We start from the raw sequence: 20,159 nt of genomic DNA, 5'->3' as shown, positions 1-20,159 counted from the left end.
TCCTTGGAGGAAAGGTGGAATCAATGTACTGAATATGTAAAAGTCATGATTTCCTAAAATACAGCCCATGATCTCCTTCTCTCTTACTCCCATTCTCATCCCTCCCTCCCCCAGTTTCTGGAAATGTTTATGAATGCCTACTGAACATCACCTTCTTACTTCAACTCCCTTTCTCTGAAGCACCATATCCATTGTGTTCATTGTATATGCTGTGTTAATAATTTCTTCCAGTGTGGTGCTCATGGCACTCTACAAGCTGCATAGCCAAGAGCAGCACAGTCACATCACATTTATTCATGTGATGGATGGGAGTTCCAGGAAAAATTCAGGCCTGATTTTATTTTTGTAGGGAACCCCAATAATGAATAGTTTCACATGCAACTTGCATCAGCTCTTACAAAAATTGTGATTGGCTAATGGTGGTCATGTGTGTGCATTTCCTTGTAACTACTGGAAAAAGCCCCATGGGCCAGAACACATCTTGGTGGTTTTTTATAGTGCAGTCAATTGAGCTGTCTTATGTGATTGCTTATATTCATGTAATTTGCCTTCTGAGGCTTAAGTTTTTAATTCTTTTCAAGTGTGATTGCACTTAATAATAAATGCGTATTTGTAATACTGTTAATTATTGTGGCTCAACCTTCTAGTTTCCTAAGTGGAGATTAGTCAAAACCAAGCTACTTGTATACTTTGCTACAATCAATATGTTATATAAAACTTTTGATTTCTTGCAGCCTTATAGCCAGGCAGCTTGCTAAAATACATGCTATTCATGCTCACAATGGATGGATTCCTAAATCTAATTTATGGCTGAAGATGGGGAAATACTTCTCTCTCATACCAAAGGAATTTGCAGATGAGGAATTGCACAAAAGGTAAGTGTTGCAATTATTATTTTTTTGGATCTTATTGTACAGCTTGTTAATGAATGTGGAGAAAACTTGCCATCGACTAGTTTTCATTATCAGTGTTCGGCTGGGAAATGTAGGCCTGTAGTTAAACCAATTGGCCATGCTGACAGGGGCTGATGGGAATTGTAGTTCATGAACAACGGGAGAGCCGCAGGTTGCAGTCTCCTGAGTTAAACCCTAAGCAAATTGCATGTTCAGAAATTTAATGTTAACTTGCAAAGTTTTCTTACATTGTTTGAAAGCTTATTGAATATCACTTGTATGGTAAAGGAATAGAGTTTGTTTCAGTGTAACCTTTTGAGAATGGCTTCCATAGTAGTGTTAACAATCAGTACTTTCTCTTATCAACCCCCAAAGGTTTCTAAGGGATATCCCAAGTCCTCAGATTCTTCAGGAAGAAATGGCATGGATGAAGGAAAGACTGTCCAACCTGGGCTCACCTGTGGTGCTTTGTCACAATGATCTGTTGTGTAAAAATATAATCTACAATCAAAAACAAGGTAGGTATTGAATACAGCTGTAAGTAGCCTTTATTATGTATTGCCTGTATATAACAATAGCTTTAGATAATTACAACTGTACTTAAAAAATAAATAACTTCCCTGAACATACATTTATTGCTATTTAAGACACATTCAGTGCCATAATAATTACTGTGTAGAAATACTGTCTAGATAATATTGTCAGCTGTAGCTGTTAATATGTTTTAAAAATCTTAATAACAAATATTATTATTGTTATTCCATTGTACTTGTAGCAGTAATTGTCATTGGTACAAACTTGCTGTCTCCAACAGCCTTAGGAGCGAATGTCTCCTGGTTATTGTATATTACCTGTGTATTGTTCTGATTTGTCAGATATGTTGATGCCACGGAGGAATTCTTCATGGTGAAGTATCTGGAAAGATACTTTCTAAGGCTCTGTTTATATCCTGCTGATGAGGTACATAGGTATCTTTAAGGCTTTGTTTGTAAATATATTTGAGGTAGGAAGGATTCTGGAAACTAGCTAATTAGATTTTTAATTTTCATTGTGTCAGCTTCAACAGTATTTCAAAAAGAATGCCTGTGTTCTGAGAACTGAATGATTGTGAATTATTGAAAAATGTAGATATTTGTAATCTTTTGGGTTTTATGTTTGGTTACTAAACAATACCTCAGCCAGACATGAAGGTATATATTTTCTCCCCTCTCTGGGGCAATTTGTCTCTTTCTGACTTCTATCACTGTTCAGTATTAACCAGTGCAAATCATGGGTAACTCATAAATCAGTGTTTGCAGTTATAGTTGAAGAAGCATGCATTGTATTATGCTGGCTAGTCAGCTTTTAACACAAATAATACTGTAATGGGGGAGGAAATATCACTCTTGGGAGGGAGGGGAGAAAATGTGCATTCTGGGGTCTGGGATCCAGTTTGCAGATTGTGGTTTGGAGAGACGTCTCCTATACTTCATATATGCCAGGTTTGTGTTGGAGTGGAATCAAACCTGGATGTTCCCAGTGAAGCGAGGGGAGAATATATGATCTGTGTAAACCATTTTCAAAAAATCTGCCGCACCTTACACTTTATGCTTGCTTTAACAAATATATTGGTGTGATTGAAAGAAACTATTGTAAGGGAACAACACATGCAGCTGTAATATCTTTTCTTTCTCTGCAGCAGTTCCCTACTGCTGATGAAGCGCTTCCTAAATATCAGAATGAAATTTCTAGATGCCAACATTTTGCTAGCCCCAGTCATCTCACCTCCTCCCATGGGGTTTATTTGTTCCGATTTATTTGATATCAACAGGCTGTGCAAAAACAAGTTATCTTGTATGCACGTCAAAGAACTGTGTCTTTTGTTTAGTTCTCCATTCAGTTGCAAAGCACTCTGGCCAGAAACTGAGCCCTGTAGTTCCTTCTGCCATGTCTACTAATTGCAAGAGGACTTTGACCCAGTGTAGTCAAAGATCACTCTTCCAGAATCTATTTAGATGACACTTCTTAAATTTGATTGCAATTCAGACAGTATTGCTAGATGGAGATACATAAATGCACAGACTGATTTTTTTTTTCAATTCAGTTTTGCAATATCTGAGGAAAGGGACAAGACTCTTCTATTAACGGGTCCCATCCTGACTACGTGGCCAAGGCAGTAGTTCGGAATTGAACAGTGTCAGAATTGCTAGGCTTGACATTCCCACTTTTCCAACAAATATGCTGTCATTTTCTTTTGTAAACAGAGTGGAGAATAAATCAGTGAGAGCAGTACATCATTTAAGAGCATTTCTACAAAAGCCAGTGTGTGAGTGTTTAGCGTTTGGGAACAGGGAGGGGGAGAGGGCGAATATTGCTTGCAACTTTTACAGTGTGCGGGGAAATATGAAGTGTATGTAGTAGCTAGAATGTGTCAATTAAAGGTGAAGTATTTGAATGCTGCAGCACAACACATACGCAGTAAGGGCAGATTTCATGTGATCATGTTTGCCGTGCAGTTAACCAATGGTAGTCATGCTTCAGGCAATCTGAAGCCTGTAACGTAATAACTGCTTCTTCACATGATCATGTAAATTAGCCTTGATCGTGCTTAAGTCTTCAGTCATGCTGACATTTCAAGCACTGCTTTAATTGCAAACTACCTAAAGTATTTGTAAAATACCGAAGCTGTGTATTGTCTTGTGCTGGGCAGCAGTGTTTATGAAAGTGGTGCGTTTAGAGGAATCTTTTACTTTTGCAGTGGAAACTCAGCTTTAACTTTAAAAAAATACGTTGGCCAATCAATAGAATACAAGTTTTTTAACAAATACCGTTAAAATACAACTGGTATCTTAAATGTTTTGCAAGTGTTTGAATAAGAACAAAGAACAATTTAAAGATGCACTTTGCTCTCTAGATTTCTCCCCCTCAATTAGTAAATGAAAACATGTGCTTCAAATTGTCAGTATTCGAAATCCTGACATCAGCTAATATGCTGCTTTAGCCTATTTTATTTAAGTTGTGTCTTGTTTAGAAGCGAGTGTTTTGCAGTCGGAGGTTCCCTCCTATTGTTGCAAGTGCTAAAACGAGCAGGAGTCTGGCACCTGAAAGACTTAACATTTTATTTCACCGTAAGCTTTCATGAACTATAGGATATCTCTGAAGAAGCTGGCTGTAGTCCATGTAAGCATATTCTATGGTTCTACAAGACTCTTGTTTACTCCTTTTAGCAGACGACAGTTCTCAGCTAATAGCTTTGCTGAAGAAGAGCTGTCTTTACCTGGGTTTTTTTTTAAAAAAAACAGGGATTCAGGTGTTTTGCTTTGTTAGGGATGCCAGTGGTTTGATCTGCATCTCATTCCTTTAAAAAATTTTTTAAAGCATTTATCTTTCTTAAGAAATATGCTATTTAATATTGTCATACAGAGGATTAGATTTTTAAAAAGTTAGTTTCTTAGTTGTGGAGTCCACATAGCATCTCCCACCTGCTTTTCAAACGACTGGCCGCATTCCTTAGGTTTGCTTAATCTGCTTGCTCTTACTAGTTTCTCTATTAGTATCTTTACTTTGAAGCTTTAGTTCCAGACATCCCACACTTTCCCCCCATGAACTTCAATAGAAGTGCAGTATAACAGGACAACCATTCCCTCCTTAACAAACCATGTACAACTTTGAAAAAAAATCATTTTAGGGATTTTGCTTCCACTTGAGATAAACAGTTTCTATATGCCTTGAAAGAACCAAAGGAAATGTAATTATAGCTTTCCATTGGTTGTGGTGGGTTTTCCAGGCTGTCCATTGTGGGCTTTCCGGGCTGGCCATTATAGCTTTCAATTGTATGTTACAGTGAAATTGTATGAAGGGCCTCTCTTGTCCCTCTGGCCAAATTCCAACTATCTGAAAAAAAATCTATATTGATTATTGCGGCAACCTTTCCCACCCACAGCCACCAAATGTGATGTTCTTTTTTTCTTTATAAATTAATATATAATAAGTGCCAACTAATATTTGTTCCTCTTCCCCATGTGGTAGCTGCCACCAGGAATATAAATTAAAAAAACCCCTTTTTAATCTCCTTTAAGCTCCTTTTGGTAGTGTGCACGAGCTTAGAAGGCAAAGTGGGCAGCCTACATGATCTTAAGGAAAATATGATGTGGAATGCCAATGTTTCTTGAAACAAAATAATATTTTATTTATAACTGATAGATAACTCAGGGTTTCAAGCAAAATATTAAGAAAAATAAAGTCAAACTGAGGCAACATACTTTGAGGACTTCACTCAACATGAATTCACTCTGGTTCATTCCGCACATGCAGAATAATGCACTTTCAAACTGCTTTCAGTGCTCTTTGAAGCTGTGCGGAATGGCAAAATCCACTTGCAAACAGTTGTGAAAGTGGTTTGAAAACCACTTTGAAATTATTTTGCGTGTTCGGAAGGGGCCTCTGACAATCTCACTCGCTCACTCACACACACACACACACTTTCTCTCTCTCTCTCTCTCTCTCTCTCTCTCTCTCTCTCTCTCTCTCTCATTTTCTCTCACATATAGTTCTCTTAGATTCTCTGTCTTTATTTTGCCTATCGGTTTATTGAGGCTCAGACTTTCTCTGCATATCTTCTTGACTTTCTGACTAACTCTCACAGAGCTGTGACACTGTATCTCTTCTTGTTAGCATTTGCTTACACAGAGCTTTTACTCATTAGGTCTTTTCACTCAGAAGCCCTAACACATTCTGCCAGGCTCACACAGAGCTTTGGCTCTTTGACTAGAGTTTTGACACTCCCAGTCTTTCCACTCTGAAACCTTGTCACCTTCTGCCATTTGAGCACAGCCTGCCCACAGAATCAACCCATCATATCAGTGTCTCGTCCCCGTCCCACCTCCCTTTCTGTCTCCAACTCAGCACTCAGTTTAAAGTCACACACACACTACAATCATTACAATTATCTTTCAATACTTTTTTAGCACCATATTATCTGAAAATGTTTAAATTTTTCATTCAATTTAGGCACAAACAATGAATTTAAAGACTACATGTCACTGTAACAGGTCTGGGAGAAGTCACTTGTCTATCATGAACCCTTTAGTCTTCATTTCTTTAACTTGTTATTGGCTAAGAAAGTTTGGAAGTTTGCTCCATCAGTCATGGAGTATTTATGTAGTTTGTAAAGAGAGTGGTAATACTGAATGCAAAGAGAACAAAACTACTGATTTCAACCTTTGTGTATTTCTCTTGTCCAAACACTGTTACTTGTGCCACTGTTTAAGTAACATACTGTGCTAATTGACAATTCACAAGGATTCGAGCCATTGCCTAGTATTTCTGAATGGGACACACATTAAAACTGTTAATTATAGATCATAATGGATAACTTAAGAATGCCTTCAAGAATAATGCAATAAAAGTTGCTTTACTGTAGGACTAGTTTTTTTCCTTGTGAATTATAATGTGGCATAAATTCTAAAATGTTTATTAAACATCCCAAATGTTGTCAAATTGAGCATTCCTTTTTCCTGGCTATATTGTCTAAAAACAATGCATGATTCTGTTATATCACTACCTGTAAAATTAATGTATATTTTCAAATTTCCTTTCCTTTCATTTTGACTTGACTTTATTTTATACACACATTACAGTGGTTTTTAAAAAAAATAATTTTTATAATGCATTCGTCTAACTTTTTGACCAGAAATTTGACACTTATTAATGGAATATAGAAACTGGAGGTGAGCCAGACATACACACTGTGCCAGTAGAAAGTGCCCCTTTGTGCTTTTACTAATGCATACTACCTCCATTTAGGATATTAAATTAAGCAGCAGTACCTTATGTAACACAGCTATAATTGTGATATATAATTTCTAAAAAAAACAGCATGCAGAATAGCACTGACATGTTTTCTGTTTAAGTTGTCAATTTTAGACATGTAAGAAGTAACAGTAAACTCAGTAACCGTAAATACTTGCCTCTTGTGTTCAGATTGCCTTCCTCCAGAGTAATGTAGCATGTTTCGATAGCATTCTTGGGTGCAAACCTGCATATATTTCTATTCTCTATATTTTCTGGTATTCCCCTGTTGTCCCACCTGTTGTCTTTCTTCCTTAATTAGTTTTTCGTCACTTAAAGCAATTTATGATTGGGCAGCTAAGCAGTAAAGTCACTGTTCGATAGAAATTATAGGCATTGTGTTATTTTCAAGCATATTTTCCACTGAGCTAAAACTGGAGTTGGAAGAAGACAGCATGGAAAAGACTAAAAATGTAGCTTTGTGTGTAAAAAGTGGCTCCCCTTTCTAAACTAATCTTTGTCAGTGAATTTCATAAGGGATTTCTCCTTGGTATAAATAGAAATAAGTGAAGAATGTTATGACAAACAAAAATTTACATTTGTGTACATGTTTCATTGAGGTACAAAATCAAAGGGACCTGTGCATCTTGAACCCTTGCATTTCTTGCAAAACTTAAATTTAAGGCTGAGTTCCACTGTAACGTTAGTCTGGAAGAGGAAGACCGGTGAAATGCAGAACTTTTCTCGTTAAAGTTTTGTGTCTTATGAAATATGAGTTTGCCAAATTTTCTTCATCTGCTACAGATTAGGTATGCCATTGTTGCTGCCAACTGGCGGCGTGCACCGTGCTACTTAAAGGCACTGACTGGAGGTTTATCGCATCACTTGTTCGCATGCACCTCCCCCTAGGAGAGCACGGAGCCTGGTAACAGCCTCATCTGTATCTTAGCTTCATTTTTTTTTAAATTTTGTAATGCTGTTAATTGTAACTGGAAATTAGCATTTGAATAAAAGCAAGGGTTACTCAGTGGTGATTAATGGCACTGCAGACTTGTATCCCGAGGTAAAACTTGGGTGCAGAAGTATGTTTATGTTAAATATCTGTCTTATGCTCGGTACCAGCAAACCTTTTATCTGCCATCGCTTACCTGTTTTAAAGGACTATATGAATGGGCTTCTCTTAAAGTTAGCTCTATTAATCCAAGTTAGGCTGTGATTTTTTTTCAATTGATAACGCCTTTTATAAAATTACTTTAGAAGATAATTGGGTTAGGAAGTGGTGAACCGGCATCATTTAATAGCTGCAGGAACTGATTTCATTATTTGCATGTAGGGTGTAAATTAATCTCTAGCTTGTTGTAAGATCCTTGCTGAGGAAGCTTTGTGAAATTTAAATTTTCCATCCTTTCAAATTCATTCTAAAAGTTTCCAAGATACATCATTGCTACCTTTCCAAACTATTGCATAAATCGAAACAACCATCATTGTTGTCCCTGCCCAGAATATCCTGGAAAGTTGTAGCTTGGGGCCAATGCTGAAAATTCTCTAATCCCCCCCCCCCCGAATTATAATAGCCTGGGTTCCAAATGCCTTTTAAATTCCGTGGTATGGACACTCCTTGTGGGTCCTGACAATACATACTTGCTGTGGGACACTTAATTCTGAAACTCACACTGAAACAATCACATTGATGATGTTTCACTAACCAGTCATCAAAGTCATGCTTCCATTCAAGTCCACAAATGCAGAAACTTGAGGGTCAGACTTTCGATAAACTTAGCAATCCCAGTGTTGCTTTTAAACTGTAGCAATTGTGCTGTGTTTCAGATTTTTAGTCCAAATCTGAAGAACACGAATACTTGAGGAAAGACTAATAGGAGTATTGCATGGTCTCTGAAGAGTACACATCATGGGCTACTCAGTGCTTTTAGTACGAGAGCACTTTTTTGTCTGGGGGAATGAGTGTGCTGCAACATAAGCAAGATAATCTTTTCACTAAGTCCATTCCTTGGGAAGGAGGAAATCGCTACAGAAAAATACGTAGTGCACCCATTCTCTCATGCAAAACCACTGCTACTGTGTTGATAAAAACACACCTTCCCCTCTAAGAATGCTAGGCTGATCATATTTAAAAATGTGTCAGCGCCAGCCTTAATGAGAGTAAAAACAACTGCCACCCCCCACGGTACAAAATACAGTTGGATGCTTATGATCTTAAGCTCTATAAATTGAACATGTATAAGAGCTTATACCTTTATTAAAGAAGCTCATTTATTTTATATGTGTATATTTAAATGATCTTGGAATGTCTTCAGTGCATGCAAATAAGCACAGAAAGCTGGAACACTGGCAAGACACTCTGAAGATGTGGGGTATTTGTTTCTCCTACACTTATTCTGACACTATTTATTTTTTGTGTCTCATGTAGGTGATGTTCAGTTCATTGACTATGAGTATTCTGGATACAATTACTTGGCTTACGACATTGGAAATCACTTCAATGAATTTGCAGGTAGTTTGCTTCACATTGTTTCCTTACGTAAGTCTCGTCTAAAGCTCTTCATTAAGAAGATGGAGGTCAGTATTGGGCTGGCCTAGGGTTGCCAGTTCCTGGTTGGGATATTCCTGGAGATCTGGAGGTAGGGTCTGTGGAAGGAAGAAGAAGAATTGGATTTATATCCCCCCATTCTCTCCTGTAAGGAGACTCAAAGCGGTTTACAAACTCCTTTCCCTTCCCCCCTCACAACAAACACCTTGTGAGGTAGGTGGGGCCAAGAGAGCTCAGAAGAACTGTGACTAGCCCAAGGTCACCCAACTAGTGTCTGTGGGAGCGCACAGGCTAATCTGAATTCTCCGGATAAGCCTCCACAGCTCAGGTGGCAGAGCAGGGTATGAAACCTGGTATGTGGAGCCATACTGTATACCCTCTGAAGCTACCCTTTTCTCAGGAGAGCAGATCTCTGTAGTCTGGAGAACAGTAGTAATTTCAGAAGAGCTCTGCCCCCCACCCCAGAGACTGGCAGCCCTACCTGACCAAAGTTCATTCTGACTTTTTCTGATCAGGAATGGTGTTTGTGCACTGCTTGTTTGCCTCTCCCTTTCCCCTTCTTTGGTATATGTGGAGGTAACTGTCCCATTTGGGTCCATGGTGGTGTTTAAACTGCTGAGTCTTCATTGTCCTGGATGTTGAATCCTCTAGATTCCAGAGAAGAATTCTAGATGGTGAGAAGAGGCCAAGGTGGGGGTCTGGTTGTTTACCCCAGCCTTTGAAGTTCCTGGATATATGGAGAACAGTGCCCTTTGGAGGGGGGTGGGGGGTGGGGATGGATTTAAGTCACTGTAGATTTTGAAGTTGCCCTTTTGTCCAGAAAAAATTTATTCCTGAAGTCTGGAGGCCAGTTGTAATTTTGTGAAAACGCCATGATTCACCTGGAAGTTGACAACCCGAGGTGGAAGGGTTAGAGTGCAAATTGAGGGACCTGTTGTGATCTCTTGGGGAGGAGTTGTCCTTGGTTATGACGTTTTTGTATTTTGTCCTTGTTTATATATCCTATATTCTTCCAAAATGTATTGATAAATGTCATAAGTGGAAAAAGGCAGAACTTCATATGAACAGTGGTGTGTGGCAAAGAAATTGCATGTGTACACATTATTTGGAAGTGGCAGGTCTCTGTGGGCATTAGGATATTAAAACATTTGTGCATTTTTCTGTATGTTACCCACCTTGGTTTGCCATCTGAGGTCTCACCTGCTGGAACATTGAGCTTTCTTGTCATTAATTCTTTCTTTTTTAAGGTGTGAGTGAGGTAGACTATAGCCTCTATCCAAGCAGAAAACTTCAGGAGCAGTGGCTGAGAGCTTACCTGGAAGCCTACAAGGAGTATAAAGGGTTTGGAACCAATGTCACCGAGAAAGAGGTGGAGGTGCTGTATGTTCAAGTCAACCAGTTTGCACTGGTAGGTTTAGAAAGTTCTTGGCATGCCCACTACAAGTTTGTTCTTGAAGCACACATCTTTAAAAGTTCTCAAGTGCAGGTCCTGGAACTGGATCCTGACCACACAAAGTAGAGCCATGCTTAAAGCAACATTGATTTAACTAAGTTGGTGCAATGTCTGAATGTGGGCAGCCCAACAGATGAGTGATGGTGGATGTTAAGTGAAGATTCTGAACCTGGTTTGTTAACTGGTTTGTTATGACATCTGAATGCAGAAATCACAGAATTCAGGACCAGTGGCCATCTTAGTCTTCTGTGTGTGAACAGAAACAGAAGAAATCTAGCTCCTCCAGCTGCATTAATGGTTGGTGGTACTCTTCCCTGGACAACCCTTTTGCTTGTGATGACTTCTGTAGGGAACAGCTCCAGCCAATGTGTCCAGTAGAAATCGCTGTGCATACAACACTTTTACCTTCAAAGGCAATTCACACGCCACCTTTTACCATACCTTCCCTCCTGATTTCTCAGAGGAGGAGAGTTAAGTGAATGGAAAGGTTTATGTTTTCCTTCCCAAACTTATAGAAAACAAAGTTAGAGAATCTAGCAAAATGGTACACAGACAGAAGTAACGGGGCATGTGGTGAGAGACATTGACACCGACACAACCTGGCGCATTCTCTAGCTGAAGTGGGGTTTGTGTCTCGTGATATCTCAACACAGCCGAGCCACATCTTCCTAGGCAAGAGAATTGCCTTTCTTTGGGCTGCTCGGCCTAAAGTTTCATGTGAGCAAAAGCAGCTGTTCTTGATTAAATTCCAGAGGTTTTGCTGTGTGGGATGGGACTGTACATCTTTGGGGGGGGGGGGAGCCTTGACCGTAGAACCAGAGTATTTTGTTTGAGAAAGCCTTCAAGTTATATATAGCCACTTCATTTTAGTTGGCATTTTTGAGGCAACTGGTTTGCCATTTGGCTGTGGCATTGTCTGAACCATGCCAGCGTTTGTGCTTCAGGGAATGGAATGGTGTGAATGGTTTCAGGCTGGCCCATCCAAATTGCAGGCCACACACGAGCAAACGGCCAGAAATAGATCTTCAGTGTTTACTAAACATCATTATGTAGGAGATTACATCAGAAGAAACAGGAACAAATGTGAAGCATAGCACTAAACACAAGCCCATCCTTTGTAGAAGAGGAAGACATTAGTATGGTTTTGCTTTGAAAGGATTCCAGACCCATTTTAAGACTCCACAGAATAAAAGCTAAGGTTACGTAAGCCGTTCAGGAAGCAATTTACCTTTCTAGTCTGACATTTTACCTAGGAAATGTTAAATAATCGGGGTCACTTGCAGCATGGGTGGCCACAAACAGATACTTTGCAAGTTTCAAACTTGTGTTAAGTGATAACATCCTAAACTTCCACTTGACAAGGAGCATATGTTCGCAGGCAGCCTTGTGAAGTGGATGAGAGGTAAAATGGGCTCAGGATTTTGAAATATTTTAAATACTAACACATCTGCTCAGTAGTACCATTTGAGGTACTTCTCCATTGGTTCCATAAACATTTGTTCCGTTACAGTACCCTACCCTATAAAAAAGTATTATTCAAAATAGCACTAAAGAAGGTAATAACAGTAAAAGATTTGGGAGTTTATCTTGCCGTGCATACTAGTTTCAGAATGGCCAGTACATTTATACATTCAAACTAAATTCCCCAACAGCAGAATGGAACATTCCTGCCTCTCCTTATGCCACTGTAGCTCACTGATCAAAAATCAAATTGCTCCTGAGGGACAGGGGTCAATGAAAGATGGCAAGGGGGTTAGCCGTTGGAAGAGAGAATTGGTAGTATCTGCCAGTTTGGTCTGGATGCAGCTCTTATTCTAGACCAGGGGTCTGCAAACTGCGGCTCCAGATGTTCATGGAATTGGCCATGCTGGCAGGGGGCTGTTGGGAATTGTAGTCCATGAACATCTGGAGAGCCACAGGTTGCAGACTCCTGTTCTAGACTTTCTTGGTACTGTGACCTTCGTTCTTAAATGACTTTTTGTCAATTCTCCTTTTTAACTGCAGGCCTCTCACTTCTTCTGGGGATTATGGGCCCTGATTCAAGCAAAATACTCCACCATTGAATTTGATTTTTTAGGGTAAGTGTACCATCCATGACTCTCTTTCTGCCCATAAACTTCTGGTTCCAATACTGATTCTGTATTGGACACGTGCGCTGTCAGAAAGTTGTTGCCCGAAGTACTTGTTTTCTCTCAGTTTCTGAAATACTGCTTAAATCTGTCTGTGTTGATTAGCCACTTACCATTTACCTGACTCATTGATTGGAATACAGAAAAATGGGAAAAGGACCTCAGATTTTTTTGTGCTGCCCAATTTGAGTGACTAAAACCTTGTCTTCAGAAGCACTTCAGTAATTCTAAAAGGGAGCGTTTCATAAGAGTTTTTTCAGTGCTTCCTAATTTTTCCATTGAAAGAATGGAGGGGAGCCCCAGGAAAATTGTTTCTTGGTTTTTTCCCCCCAGGGGCTCCTCATCTTTTTCCTCCTCTTTCTCTTCTCTTTCTCTTCTCTTTCCCTCCCCTGGCCATGCTGCCCTTATTTGGAAGGGTCTCCGAGATCTTAGCCTGAAGCTAACTACTACAGTGTGCTGGTTTTCATAGGATGTTGGACTGCAGCAAGCAGCTTGTCCTGTGTGAGTCGTGCAAGTTACATGGTAGCAAGGTCATTGCTGGTGGGACTGAACCTAATAAGTCCTTCCTCCAAGGCTAGAACAGCCCTGGAAAAGCCCCTGCCCTTTCCTGACAGAAACCAAAGCTCCAAAGTTTGTAATATTGTTAAGGAATCTGTTTCTTAAAGCTACTGGTGCTCAGTTTATCATTTTGGTGGGTTTTAACTCCCATAGTTTTTGAAAAGATTTCTGTATTTTTTTTTCCTGTGGAGGCTTTTCTCAAGGTTGCAGAAAGAGCCATCTCATCTGTCTATGACCTCACTCTCTGGATTCAAATATTCACAGATGGGTCCACATTATGAGATATATTGAGTTACATGATATACTGTGAACATCAGAAATATGCTATACTTTCTCATTAGTATTAATGGTAATGTTATTACTACTAATTTAAAGAGTTTTGCCTTTGACTAGGTGAAGTATCTTGGGAAGTACACTACACTGTATCAGCCTAGTTTCTCTCCACTGATCTGTCTTTAAAATTTTTGCCTATTTACAATACCCGTTCCTTGCAAATGAATCTGTTTTTAATATGTGCAACAAATTAATGTACCACTAGATGGCAGGAAAAGCTTAAAAATGCAGTTAATTGCAAAAAAGCTGTTACAGGGGAAAAGACTGAATTTGCTATAAAAATGTTAAAGACATGATTTCTTTATTTCTTCGAATAGGTACGCAATTGTACGCTTCAATCAGTACTTCAAAATGAAGAATGAAGTCATAACGTTAAAACTCCCTGAGTAACAACTAAGAACTTCAGTTATCTATATCGGAACAAGATTCCTTATGTCTTTTGTCTGAGTACAGATAATGGATAAAGCTAAACATTTGTTAGTTTTGTAATGTTCCTATGGTGGTTTTTGCTTTTAATTGATGCCTCTAAACAATCTTTTAATGTTAAACCTAAAATGAAGATCTTACCGCTGTTGTAGAAGGAATAGAAACATTAGGTTTATAAAACATAGGGAGAGCAAATTTAATACTTTCTCGTAATTTTTAATGTGATATGTGCATTATTTATTATGAATTTAACATTCCATTGCTGCTTTCCACCAGTTCTTTTCAAGGGTTGGGGTGTAGGCTATGAAACTGTGACGGAGGACTTTCTCATCTTGCGTTGTAGTGACATTAACTTATGAAAAACATGGTCAGTATAAATGTTTTTAAACTGAAAACAGAGATTTATACCTGAATAAGTCAGTTTGGCTTGACGTGCAAGTCACTAATGCCGACTGATCAGAGCTGCACAGTTGGGACAGAGCTATTTTCAAAATGTTACCTCCAAGCTCTACCTAAGTACTGTGAAATATAATTCAGAATCTCTCTTGCTTAACATACAAATCAAAACTGTTGCAAAGACCTGCTTGTTTCGGGAAAACATCCTCTCCCACACTCAGTTCTTGTACGTGCTTTTACAGCTGTAGGAAACTTTTAACTTCAAATGTAAGTTTTACGTGACCGCTATCCCAGAGTGTCATTGTGTTCCATACCTTAAAAGATGGTTGAAAATTCATTGAGAGCTTTGGCATATAGTCCAGGGAATAGGCATGTTCCTAAGGTACAGTGGAAAAATCCAACAGGATGGTCAGTTGAGCAATCTTGTAATATTCAGAGCAATCGGTGTCAGATACTTAACGATCAGTTCTTCTTGGGTTTCTACTCTTTCATACTTCTGCTTTTTTAGTCTGCAGAAAAGTTACAAGCTCATATTTCTATTGTTAGCTCAAAGCTTAAATATTAAAAGTTCATTCCTGAGATAGATGGCATTTGAAGAATGAGAATTTGAACATAGACACGGTTTTCTTTTCTTGTTTTTCAAGAGCTGTCCTACCAAGAACTGTATGAATTTTTTTTAAAATGTGAAACAGGTGTTTACTTAGTGTGTGTGCGAGGGCGGGGCGGGGGGGAAGGCTTTAAATTGGAGAAGGAGGAGTCAACTGCATGGAGTTGAGTAGTCACACAGTCAACTCCTGATCTGAAACTTTTCACTTTGGTCACTCAAGTGCCCACATGTACAGAGTCTGTGTTCATGCGCAGTATGTGTAAACCCAGATATACCTTAAACAGAGATATTATGGGGAGCCTGTTGCACAGACTCAGCAAGAATATTTATTCAGAATTATTTTATAGCACTCTGTAAAATAAACTTTGCCTAAAAAAATGACCTCTGGCTTGTTTAACAATGCATAAAGCAATTAGCATGGATGAAAAAGCTCATCCCAAAGATCACTGGATAGTCTTTGGCTTATTTACAAAAGCAGTCTCAGATTTAATGCTAGTTCTGAGGTGTGTTTTATAGTGTTCATTTCTACAGTCACAATCTTCAAACACCCTGCTCTGGGTTCGTCCCGTTAGCAGTGGGACTGATTTCTATAAAGCAGGCTGCAGTCTTCAAATATGATTTTAATAGTAACAGCCTAGTATTAACACCTTAGTAAGTCAGCATAGGTAGGTACTAACAGATGTGTAAATTTTTAAGTGCTTACTTTTTCTTAAGATTGGCAGCTTCTTGAACCAGCTAAGTTACAGGATCAAAAGCAACCTTGGGTCCCTCAAAGATGTTGCTAGAGCTCTAGAAGATATCAAAACTGGAAAGGTTTGCTTCTGGGAAAATTGAATTCTTTTGTCATAGTCTGACTTGGCCACCATGCATTCTAGCACCATTGTTTTAACACCATCTTTTAGTTTGTTGAGACACTTAGTTGTTATGGAGTTGCACTATAAAAGACTTTAATTTTCAAACCCCCGGCAAATACCTTGGTTACACAGTACTTGAATTGAGGTCTGGAATATTGTTTGAAAACTCCATCTTGCTTGCACACTGGAAGATTGAATCTTGTTCTTCCAGATGCCTCTAGGTTTTAAGCCATGTTGGCTTAATGGCTGCTGTCTTAAGTGGATATTTTTTTTCCTGAGATTGGAACACCATCCTCATTTCCCTAATCAGAGCACATCTCTCAGGAGGCTTAGTTGCTGGTGCTGAAAGACAATTCATCCATTTCATTTCACTGGAGGGAGAGAGAAGGCCTCTACTTCTGTGGCCAGACTGAGTTTAACCTGAACCTTGGAACAGCAACAAAAAATTTGATGCGGGCGACTGAGGATGACTTTTCTGCATAGTCTCCTAATGGCTGCATCTCAGCTTTGTACTTCTTTGCTCACATTCTATATGTAACTGCTACCGTTCCAAGTCATTTGCAGAATGAACACCGTCTTTGCTCTTGTTGAAGACTGATGCCTGCAGCCAGCTCAATTTTTAGATCAGGAACGAATTTAACCTTATTTTCTAAACAGTGGTCATTTTTTCTCCCCTTCTGTGCTCTTGAAGTGGCCTTGTCAGAAAACCAGACCTTTAGAAAACCCGTGCTTTAGAGACAAACCTCACAAAATCCTAGCTTTTACATGCCAACAAGTGACTCTTGCCTTTACTTTGAAGCCGCAGGTTCTGAATGCCGTCACCAATGACACTGTAACAAAATGTACCGAAAGTGCAAAGAGGTTATTAACAATGGCATTCATCCCTGTGTACCATCAGCCTACACACCGTAGTGGCCTAGTTGCTTTCGTAAAGCAGAAATGTGTAAAATGTTTCCCATCATGCTTTGGCAATCAGACCAGGTTAATCCATGCCTGATTGATCGAGAAGACATTCAAGCATCGTAGGTAACGGTAATGGATTTTTATTTTTATTTTGGTATTTCTTTGAACTCTGGCCTGGGTTTCTCCACCTAAATTTTGCAGAAGGCTGAACTAACTGACTCATGGTAACCAGGTCTGACTGTGTATATACAATAGTGTAAATAACCATTTGTAAATTAGTGTGAATTGTACGGTATCTTGCATTTATGAACTTATGTATTTCATTGTTACTCTCCTTTTGTAGAAACTTTGATGTAAAAAAAAAAAGTAGCTCTTTATGTGTTGATCTCTTTTGTTGAATTGAACACGTTCAAGGGGGAACTGCTTTTGGGGGAACAATAAGCTACAGTACCTGGGAATCCACATGTTTGCTTTCATAACATACTTTTCATTGTGCCTGTAGTGTCTGCGTTCCTGTTAGCACATCTACTTCAGAGGAAGTAATCATTTCGAAAATGAGTGAGTTAATATAATAATCAGCTTTCAAGCGACAGGTTGGCTAATTGGAGGGAGAAGTATTTTCCCATTTGAGAGGCCAGCTGTATTTCTAAAAATGTTGTGGTTTGTCAGTGCATGGATAGGTAGCTTTTACTGAAGAAAAGCTTGTGCGTGTTCCTTTCATGATAGCATAGGCCCTTGTGAAGTGAGACACAGGAACGACCTTAAATTGTTTTGGTGTTTTTAAAATGGGCATAACTAATATCACATGAACCGATCGGTGGTTCTGGCCTGCATTTGGAGTGAAATTACGGTCAAGCAAACGAGAGGAAGTGTTGCCAAGATAACTTTCTTTAAGTCTGCTGAATATTAGGCATTAGCAGTTTTTAAAAAAATCTAGTTTTACAGCCACCACATCGCATTAACTTTCTGAAAAAATGTTGCTGGTTTCCATAGGGATCTTTCACCGTTAGGATTGGGGCTGCATTCAGGGTTGGCTTCCGCCTTTCCCCTTTTGACAGCGGAAATTTTAGAATGATCCGTCTCTGAATTTTCCCCAGTTTTTTTGGAAAGTATCTTAGTTAAAACCCTATCTATTCCTAATTTACCCAGTATATGTTTTTTGCAGGGAGCTTGTAGTGTACTCTTCTGCGTTTGTCCTGATTCGGATTGAAAATGCATTCAACTGCAGAACTTGCATAAGAAAACTCAGAGGTGGTACAATCACACGTAGCAGCCAGATGTAGCATGACCAAGTAAATCTTTGTGGGATTCAGATTTCTGAAATGGGAAAAAAAGAGGTTAAAAATGAGATTCGGTTGTGCATGCTGTTGACAGGGCAAGTTGATACTGCACTTTTAGAAAGGTTTTAGTAAATCACAGCATACAGGCTAGCATAGTGACAAATTACCAAAGTATTCTCTTTGCCTACACTAACCAAGAATATATGTTCACACTTATTTTGTAACTACCAAGAAGTGATGCTACTGTCATTCAGTGACACCCCGTTCGTAATTTCACAAAAACAGCATCAGGAAATTGTATTTTAAAATCCTTAGAATTCAGTCCAAGACATGGCCACTCCAGTCTGAGCCAGTCAATCTACAGACATGAATGAATATGTGCCCAGAGTAAGGACCGAAGAACTGAAGGTTAGAGGATTTGCGTGTGAATCTGCAATTTTGACAACTTGTCATTCAGTTGTCTTAGAGTTGGCGCCAGACTTAAAGTCCTTGGATGATCTTGGGCAGCTTAGTCCTGCTCTCCACCTAAAAAAGTGGAAATTAATGAACGAAAATGAAACTCATTAAAAACAAAGTTTGTGACCTAGTTTGCAAGCTGCACGTGAAGTTAAATGAGCACTTAAAACGAGTTGTAGAACACAAAAGTGTAAACTGCTGTAGAACATGATAGTAAAGGCGAATACTTACCAGCCTTTAGAGAATTGTGGGGGGAATGCTGAAGAGAAGAAAAAGCACAATCCACACTAGCTAAACTGTGAGAATTGTATATAAGGGACAAATCCCTGTTGGGGTATTGTCCACAAATCTTTGCTACTGTCCAGACCTCACTTTTTATAGGGTGTGTAAAGTGGTTTGGATCTAGTGGGATCACCAGAAGAAGCATGGATGTTTGCCACCTGCCCCTGCTTCCATGAGGTAATTTGGCCCGGAGAGAGCTGATTCCCAGTGCATACCAGGCCGGTGACACCCTCTCCCGCAGCCATAAAGGTCAGGGAGAAAGAGTACCCCCTTCTTTCAGGAGGGCAGCTCTGCGTTCACATTCTTGTCCCCAGACCCCTGGCCCACTTGGCTGTTAACCCAGATGTGTCCCAGGGTCACAAAATATAACTATCCTGGGATTAATACTGACAGCCGGAAGGGGCACAAAATCGGCATCCAGTCTTCTGCTGACAGATCATTGGATACAACCCATTATCTTAACCCTTCTGGAATATTCTTTAATGGGCAGCTAGACCATAACTGCATCACTTGTGAATCGTCTCAGCATTGTCACCTCAGGTGATTAAAACTCAGCACTGAAGGGTTTTCTTGAGGCCCGAGGCCCACCTTTGTCTGGCAGCACCTCACTTAGCAGTACCTCCCGTGATGTTCGTCCCATGAAACATTCTAGCCTGTGTCTGTCAAGTCCAATCTTGTCCTGTGAATAAAATGGGTTTGCCTGTCTAAGGAAAGAGCGAGGGGAGGTGACCCCTCCTGTCTGTTACGAATGGAATTAAACCGTTGCATTCTGTTCATTGGCTTGTATTGGAGTGAAATGTATTTCTTTTGAAGCTAAGCATTGTTGAAGCTATGTAACGAGGCCCTTTTACCATTGATTTCAATGAAGGAATGTATCTTGCAAAGAGATTTATATTATGTAAATAATTCAAAATTGGTTGTAACAATAAAGACAGTTTCTAACTGCACCACGACTGTGTCCCATGTTTTGGTTTTTGAATTCATGGACCCATGAAACAATCCTGAAAAATCTACAGTAGCAGAACATGTCCTATACAAAACTGGACATAACATTATATTTCAAAACACTGAAATTCTGGACAATTTGGAAGGTTACTATGTCAGACTGCACAGGGCGGCCATTGACATTCACAAGCACCAAGACAACTTCAACAAGAACAGACTCGGAGAGTTAGCAAAGCTTGGCTACCAGTACTTTGAAATACCAGAATCAAAGGCCAAGGGCATGCTAAGTTCATGGACAATGGACTCCACCCAGACACAGGATTTGCA

The 20,159-nt window shown here is 39.4% G+C and overlaps 1 protein-coding gene across 2 annotated transcripts in view; it reads left to right on the top strand.

Annotated features, from left to right (window-relative positions):
- Nucleotides 1-19,834, top strand: part of ETNK1 (ethanolamine kinase 1) — a 40,716-nt gene extending 20,882 nt beyond the window's left edge. Inside the window, exons 3-9 of one of the 2 annotated variants that reach the window (XR_007244765.1) lie at nt 735-875; nt 1,269-1,411; nt 9,091-9,174; nt 10,458-10,618; nt 12,668-12,741; nt 14,001-17,947; nt 17,980-19,834. Coding sequence is in view for 1 of the 2 variants with exons in the window: in XM_048499534.1 (XP_048355491.1) it covers nt 735-875; nt 1,269-1,411; nt 9,091-9,174; nt 10,458-10,618; nt 12,668-12,741; nt 14,001-14,073 (676 nt within the window). In the remaining variant the exon portion in view is untranslated. Of the gene's footprint in view, nt 1-734; nt 876-1,268; nt 1,412-9,090; nt 9,175-10,457; nt 10,619-12,667; nt 12,742-14,000 lie in introns of both variants that reach the window. The other variant, XM_048499534.1, reaches the window with a different exon arrangement.
- The last annotated feature ends 325 nt before the right edge of the window (nt 19,835-20,159 follow it).

The sequence above is a fragment of the Sphaerodactylus townsendi genome, linkage group LG06 (assembly GCF_021028975.2).
Source record: "Sphaerodactylus townsendi isolate TG3544 linkage group LG06, MPM_Stown_v2.3, whole genome shotgun sequence".
Taxonomy (NCBI): domain Eukaryota; kingdom Metazoa; phylum Chordata; class Lepidosauria; order Squamata; family Sphaerodactylidae; genus Sphaerodactylus; species Sphaerodactylus townsendi.
This window is presented reverse-complemented; position numbering and strand designations above follow the sequence as displayed.